This window comes from Vigna radiata, unplaced genomic scaffold (genome assembly GCF_000741045.1).
Source record: "Vigna radiata var. radiata cultivar VC1973A unplaced genomic scaffold, Vradiata_ver6 scaffold_70, whole genome shotgun sequence".
NCBI lineage: Eukaryota > Viridiplantae > Streptophyta > Magnoliopsida > Fabales > Fabaceae > Vigna > Vigna radiata.
The window spans coordinates 1,367,459-1,375,520 of record NW_014542367.1 but is presented as its reverse complement, the minus strand read 5'-3'; the positions used below and the strand labels follow the sequence as shown (position 1 = coordinate 1,375,520).

Here is an 8,062-nt window from a genome sequence, read left to right as displayed (position 1 = left end):
TATGAGTTGGTTAGTTGGGTTTCTTGGTTCCTCTTCTTGTTTGTTTTGTAAATATGTTATGTATCTTGTCTCTTATAGTTGTGTTCTAAAAAAAAGAGAAAAGAAAAGAGGTAGGACAAGGAAATAAAGAAAAATTAGAAAAAAAAATTGAATGGTGGAGTCAAGACGAGGATTTAAATTAGAGGTTTGAGGTGTGATTTTATTGAATTTTCATATGTTCCCCATTGCTCATGCATTTCTCTTTGTTTGTACCTTCTTGTCTATATTTTGTCCTTCCATGTCCTTGGCCCCATTACAACCATGAAAAGACCTTTTGATTTAAACAAGCATATGTTTTTAATGTTGATATTAGAGGTTTGTCATGTCTGTTTGTTTTTACTTTGGTTGGTAATTCGGAGATTGAAATTGCATCCATGAGATTACTACATTGTTATTGTAATTCCTGTTATTATAATTCCACTGTTCATACCTTGCGTAATGCTTAATCTCTTCTATGCTTGCAATTAGGTATACGCTTAGTTTCCTAATTTGTATTTAATCTTCGCTTAGTTGATTAAAGTCATAGTTGCTTAATCTGTGGTGGTGTAGAATGGATTGAATGTGTGCATTGTGTTTGCTTAATTCGCTTTTACGAAAACATAATCAGTATTCGCTTAATTGGTTAATTTGTTTTAGATTAGGGGTGAGAGGAGTGAGTAATTGTTGTTAATCAGGGATTGGATGCATTGCAATCAAACTAGTGGTAAACCTGTTTTTAATTTAAGTTTAATGTGCGTTGATTATTCAAATAACTTTAATTCACAAATCTGTTCAACCCCCTCCCCCCCAATTATGTGTTTGATCTTATGACAGAACCAAAAATTGGTTCTTGAGAGACGACGTCAAAGTCACTCCCTAATATACTGCCTTTCTATGCATTTCTAATTACACTTCAATTTGATTCGGGTACGGTCTCGATCGCTCATCGTTTATTAATTTGATGCTTAATGCTATAGTTAATCATTTGGAATAAAAAAAAATTCATGTTGAATCTTCATTGTGTGTAAAAACTCATGAACCTAATAAGGACAGTTACAATTCTCCAAAAATAGATTAGTTTATGACTAATTAAAAGTAAACCGTCATTACTTATTTTAGTAGAGTTTCATATCAGCAATTATTGCATATGTTTAGAACATGCAGACCTTTTCCCTCAAGTTGTAATTTTGCATAAAGATAACAACAAGCAAAGTTAGTTCATTTTTATCGTGTACTGTGATGTTCACATACTCCCATGCATAACAACAAAAATGGGCAGCAACCAGGCATATCAGCCTCTATACAAGTAGTCCCTATACTTACAACACATAATAAATATATAGTGGCTGAATTCATTGTCTTAAAGTATCTAATGACTCCAAGAGTTCATTGTCCCTGTAATTTCTCTTCTTTATAATCTGTATTGTCCACCCTTCTATGCAGGAATGGCCTTGAAAACATCATCGAAACTGTTCTGGTCTGCAAATATGTCCAGGAGAGACAGTGCCTGAAATAGTTAAGAAAAATACAATATAGTTTACCATACACACACTTTAAGCAGCTTGTAATCCACGTTCAAATTGAACTTATTTTGAACAGTTTCAATTTTTCATGTTCGAAAGACACGTCTCAGATCTTAAATGTTAAACTGAAGACATTAATATCTTCAAGAACTTGATGCTTACCTCAGGCACACTAAGCTCAAGACGAAACTTAGGACCATCATAGTGATGAAGAATTGGTCTGAAGGAATCCTCCTCCAGTGGCTCACAAACTTTCCTAGTAATCACTTGAACCTGTAAACATCATGTATGGAAAATTCGTAAGATTTAGTAAAACCAAGTAATATGATTAGAGTTTAATTACTACTTTCAATACTGTGAACTGATCAGAAATCATCTTTAAATCACTTTTTAAGATAATTGTTGTGAAACTCAATAAACTTACATGGATAACAAAGCCTACACATTGATTAAATGATCTTGTAAGACTATATGTTCTAATTAAACTTATGTAATCATTGTCAGCATAAGTTCTGTATATATGATACAATTAATTAGATTGGAGATTAGATGATAAATACCTGCGCAGGGAAACGAGATTCACCAGGGCACTTCTTGTCCTCCCAAGCTGTTGGATCAATATTGGTTCCTCCAAAACCTGCAGCCTGAACAAAGCGCACAAAACAGTTATTATTGTTGTCAATCTTTTAGTATGAACACGGCTGCTATTAGTAAAAGTGATGGCCTAATTCATTACACAATTTCCAAAAAATTGAAGTGAAGCCACAAACTAAACAAGGAAAGTATACACACATACCTCGAAGATGCCGTGGAGTTGGTGAGTGGAGTAGTTATACAGAAAAAGGGGCAACCCTGGAGTTATTGTTCTAACTGAATCTCTATATCGTGGAGGCAGACCTGCAAAGCACAAAAGAAAAGAAAACGATCAACAAAACCATTTAGAATCAGAAAGGAAGAAGAGACAGAAACAAATGATTTATTTGATTTGGGGTGAAAAGAGTGTCTTTCTCTAATAAAATTATTATTGATATCTCAGTCAATTCCTCAAAAGATTTACAGAAACAGGGCTTACATTAAAGTAACAGTAAGATTTGTTAAAGAGAGGAAAAGTGAAAAGGAGAGAGCGGCTCACCAAAGAGCTGTCGTTTGAGATTCTCTGCCATGGTATCGTTGTTGCAAACAAAGATGTAGCCTCCAATGGTTTCATTCTTAGGCAGAGACTCTGCTGGTGGCAGTGTTTTGAATTTTTTCTCAGCAGTCTTAGTGGCATCGTTATTTGTGTTGTTGTCTCCATGCTTTTTGTTGTTATTGATGGTGTTGTTGTTGTTCTTCTTTAAACTTTTGGGTGTGTGAAACTGATCTTCAGCCTTAAAGAATGTCTTGTAGCCCTTGAGATTGGTGTTGAGTTGGTGGTTGTTGTTGTTAAGGTTAAGATAAGGAGAGGTAGGGGTGTTGGAATAGATTCCCTTGTTGAAGCCTCCAAGAGTGTTGTTTTTAAGGTTAGGATAAGAGGAGGTAGTGGTGTTGCTTGAATAGATTCCTCCCTTGTTGAAGCCTCCCACTCCCAGATTATTGTTGTTTTGAGGCATAGAGAAAAGGGTTCCATTGGAATTGGTTATGTTCCACCCATCATTGAAATCATGAGACTTTGAGGAGTTGTTGTTGTTGATGAAATCAGTGGCACTCACGTCAAAGTTCCTCCTCTGATCGGGCCTCTTGGAGCTGTAGCTGTTGCTCCAAATGGAAAAATCATTGAGAGACAGATTGGCCAAACCGGATTCAAGCCTCAACTGGTCACTGAATTTCCAGAAGTCATTGTTGTTGTCCATGGTCACTAACACCCCAGCAAAGATAGAAGAAAAAGAAGAATGCACAAATGTTGTTGTTGAGAGAGAGGAGACGGTGGTTGGAGAAGAATAGAGAAGAGAGGTGTTAAATAAAGATTGATGAAAGGTGTGAAATTTCCAGGAAAGTTAACAAATTGGGTGGGCCATTATTTTTTGCGCGTGTAATTGTCAAAGACTGATTTTGATAGAAGGAAACTGGTAGGAACCAAATTTTAATACAACAATAGAATTCTTTTTTTATTTCTTCTACAATTTATTTTGTTTATAATTAATGATAAACTACGTTTTTTAATTAATTAGAAAAAAATATATATAACAGGATAACCTAACTCTGAAAATTTTAGAATTATTTATAGTTGACTACCTAAAAAGAAAATGTATATGAAAATAAATGATTAATATACGAAATATATCGATCTTAGTTAATGGTCATTTATAGACAATTAACAGGTATATTAGCATATATTAATGATTAATTAATGGTTTGATTGTCGTATCAAATATGAATACATGACACTATTGGTCTCATTGTCATATCAAATATGAATATACAGTATTAATGGTTGATTAATGGACTTGATTGCTATAAGCCCTACAAATATGCCATTGATATACCATTGATGACCAAGTAAAGACACATTTCTCAAGATCACATTAAGACCTTATGGAGAAACATATCTAACTTGTGTTAGAGTGTCTTTTGCATGTCAACAACCAATGGGTGTAGAGCATGCTCATAAAGAGACTTGGACAATTGAAGCATAAAGTAGAGTAAGAAAAGACGACCGACTTTCGAACCTTTTCAACCGAAACAATTAATAAAATATTAGTAATTAAATAATTTTAATTATTTATTTAAACACAGAAATAAACTATGCTGAGACATCATTTCAACTGTTTAGCCAATAATGTTCCAATGACTTTTATACATACATAATATAAAATATGTGTTGGAAAAAAATAGTATAATTCAAACGATTATTTATTAACATTAATATACACTAGTGCAGAAAGGGCTTTAGGCGTCTGTTATTTTTGGCTTTTAACGTCTTTTTCACAACCGACGTCATTACGGGTGACGTTAATGGGACGTCGAATTTCGATATAGCAGACGTCTACACAGACGTCAGTTAGTGCCATGTCCAACGTCAATAAACGTCAGTTAAAGCTTACTCCGACGTGTAAGAGAACCATAGAGACGTCGGTTTGGGAGCCAACCGACGTCTAAGAGCACTATAAAGACTTCGAACATGTCAATAACCGACGTCTAAGGTCACTATAGACGTCAGTCTATGCATTAACCGACGTCGAATGTAGTCGTTGTGTTTTAGTGCAGTTTTGTTCCTATCTTTGGATAGCCTAGTAGCACACTCTATCTATGCTAGTTTCCACCAAAAAAGGCTTGTGTCTTTTGAATTTTTCATGACATTTCAACCCAAAACTGAACTTGGGTTCTTGCTTAGTTCCATTTTCAACTGCAAGAAGGAAAAATTACGGTGGAACGATAACTAGGCAACGACCCAAGGTCGTTTTTGTTTTTGGGTCGAAACGCCATAAGAAATCCAAAAGAGGCCGCTTTTTCTAGGAGGCAGCTAGCAAAGGCAGAATGTGGTACTATGTTACCCCAAGAGAGGAACAAAACTGCACTAAAACACAACACAAGGAAAACAAATTTTAATCAATTGAACCAGAAGATAATCGATGAAAGACTAATATAACTGAATTCAACAAAGTTTAAACAGTTTAAATAAAAAAAGACGCACCGGGAATGCGATGCCACAAGAGAGAAAAAGGAGAGGAGGAAGACGATGATGTTTGTGAAACTGCGAGTCTGCGGTTTATTTAACATGAATTGAGGCGTTAGTTGCTGCAGAAACCGACATCTATAGTCAGCTAGACGTCAGTTAGCTCACTAATATGACGTCCAAGATGACTTTTAATTTGCCTTTTGTATGCACCTTAGACGTTGGACACAAGGGGTGTCAACGTCTACAACGCTGATCGGAATGACGTTTCAATTCCTTTTAGGGAAGTAGACGACGGTTGTCCTAGGGTGCCGACGTCTATAACATTTTAGATGTCGACACCGATTCCAATGGACGTTGAAGTACCTTCGAGTGTGGTCAATAGCATTAATAACAGCCACATAGACGGCGCTCCCCCAGAAAACTGACGTCTATATTGTAGAATTTGACTGTCTTCTCGCCTTCCTAAAAAGCCCATTGACGTTAAGTTAAGGGAGAAGAGACGTCTATAACATTATAAACGTCGGTGTTTTAGTAAGTGGCGTCTAACACCTGGGAATCAGGTGAATAACATTAATTGCAGCCAGGTAGACGTCTGCCCCCCCCCCCCTTCACAACCGACGTTAATGGGGCAGAAAAGACTGTCTTCTCGCCTACCTCAGGCCCTTGGACGTCTGGTTAGGGCAGGACAAACGTCTAATATATCATAGACATCAGTTGCCCTAGAAACCAATGTTTTGTTTACCAACTTACTTACGGTAATGCCACCGTCCATTAATATATGTCGAGCTACCCTTTAACCGACGTCTTATGGGTGATGTAGAAAACTTATTTCTCATTTATCATAGATCAAAATGTTCTCTCTATATATAGAGAACCTTGAAGAGAAAGTATTATAATCCCTAGGGCAAAACTGTCAAGACGTTAACAAAATAAAGAATATAAAGAAAAACAAAATCTGAGCCTAAATACACTAACATTCTCCTCAAACACAAGGTTAGTGAAAAGAATCAATAAGAATGAGTTTGTGACGTAAGATTATAAAGCGAGCTTGAGAGAGGGATTTGGTGCGGATATCAGCAACTTGATCACGGGTAGGAATGTGAAAGATCGATCCAAAACCTTTTCTCGAACTAAGAATATGTCTAATTCCATGTGCTTAGTGCGACAGTGTAAAACTAGGTTATGGCTTAAAAAAACATTACTTTGATCTTAGAGTAATAGCCACTACAAGAAATAATGGAATTACATACGAAATATTATATACGGATTTAAATCCGTATATAAATCAAGTATTATATACGAAAATTATATACGGATTATAAAAAATGTTTTATATACAGATATTATATACGGCTTTTTATATACGGAAAATCCGTATATAAATTCCGTATGTAAAATTAGCGCGTGGTGATGGAAAAACTATCCAAAGATAAGGTCTGTATATAATCTATATTATATACAGATTAGGAAAATAAGTTTTTAATAAAATGTATTTTTATTAAGTGGAAGTTGTATTCACTCTCATTGTTCGAGCTTTCCTCTCTTTCTCGAATGAGGTTTCTTCTCTTTCTCAAACCCTAGAGGTTTTCTTTCATTGTCGAACCTTGTCGCTCTTCGGTCTGATTGTTTCTCTTACGAGCCCTGTTTGATTGTTGCTCTCTAGAGTCCTCTTTGTGCTTTGGTTCTTTCTTGCTTCTCTCGCACTCACTCCCTCTCGTTTACTTTCGCACTCACTACTTGTTTACCATTACTCTAATCTTCTTCTTCGTACTCAGTTCACTACTTTGTTCTTTGCAGGTTGAAATTCCCCTTCTAATTGGTTTTTTCCAACTCCAAAACCCTAGTTTGGTTTCTTCCAACTCCAATGGAGTTTCAGTTCTCGAAGTCGACCGCACCTTGAAATTCCCTACATATCCAAAAAGAATGCCGACGAAGATCTCAAACTTAGAACCATTGTTGATGACAAAGGACCGGTAGGGAAAAGGATTAAGGACGCCGTGATTTCTAAGGGGAAACCCTTGATCTTGGAGAAGGTTAGGGTTTGGGTGCAGAGCATGGCTAGAGGAAGTCCTATTAAGGACGAATTGGAAAACAAGAAGCCATTGTCGTCTCCCTCACCATCAGTGGCGCGAACGACACTGTATCCGTCATTGTCCACGTCCACCACTACTGCACTGAAGAACGAAACTTTGGCGTCTACGAAGAAGAAGAAGAAGGGAGTGAAGAGTTTTAGGTCGAAGGACTTGTGTGAGATATTGATGGATGAGAATAGATGAATTTATTGTGTTCCTGAACAGGTGTATAAACGAGATGGAAATCAGCAAGATTCAGGTAATCATGTCTTTAGCTTCCTTGTATGTCTTGAACAGAACTTTTCATAATATATTAAGATTTGTATTTTATTATTGTCAGGAATCAATTGCAAAAGCAGCTTAAGGCCATAAAGAAGGTACACGTCAAGACTTCCACAAATTAGCTAACCTGTATCTTATGCATGATCTCTTTCTGCTACTGACTACTTCTAAATTCTGCTTCCATATGTATCATTTTAGCTCATGACTTTATTCATAACAACCAGGCACTAGATGATTGGGTGTTGCCACTAATCTCTGAATTTTGCAGTTTGTCTTGTAGCCAATTTGTTTCTACTTTCTAAGAGCAAGAAAAGCAATGATGTCACTATATGTTGATAAAAATGATTGACCTTATTTTAATGTCATTAACTTCATTCTTTGTTTATGCATGATGAGGAAGTAAATAGACATATGCACTAGTGACTAAGATGGACTAATGGGAGAGAACATAAGGGTTAGATGGAATATGGATGAATGAACGTGATATGATCAGGACTAGAATAAGAGAAGTAATTGATAATCAATTGTATATTATGAAATTACTAATTTAGTGGTAATGAATGCTAAAATTA

The 8,062-nt window shown here is 36.0% G+C and overlaps 1 protein-coding gene and 1 long non-coding RNA gene across 2 annotated transcripts; one reads left to right on the top strand and one right to left on the bottom strand.

Annotated features, from left to right (window-relative positions):
- Window positions 1–1,185: 1,185 nt before the first annotated feature.
- LOC106779991 (B2 protein) lies at window positions 1,186–3,504 on the bottom strand. The gene is made up of 5 exons (XM_014668224.2): window positions 2,674–3,504; window positions 2,338–2,438; window positions 2,102–2,185; window positions 1,704–1,814; window positions 1,186–1,525 (listed from the first exon to the last, which is right to left on the bottom strand). The coding sequence occupies exons 1-5, from the start codon at window positions 3,368–3,370 to the stop codon at window positions 1,454–1,456; spliced, it is 1,065 nt and encodes a 354-aa protein (XP_014523710.1). The 5' UTR covers window positions 3,371–3,504; the 3' UTR covers window positions 1,186–1,453.
- Window positions 3,505–7,122: 3,618 nt separating this feature from the next.
- On the top strand, window positions 7,123–7,828 carry LOC111240867. Its single transcript, XR_002666488.1, has 3 exons — window positions 7,123–7,467; window positions 7,549–7,585; window positions 7,759–7,828. It is a non-coding gene; the product is annotated as an uncharacterized LOC111240867 (long non-coding RNA).
- Window positions 7,829–8,062: the final 234 nt, after the last annotated feature.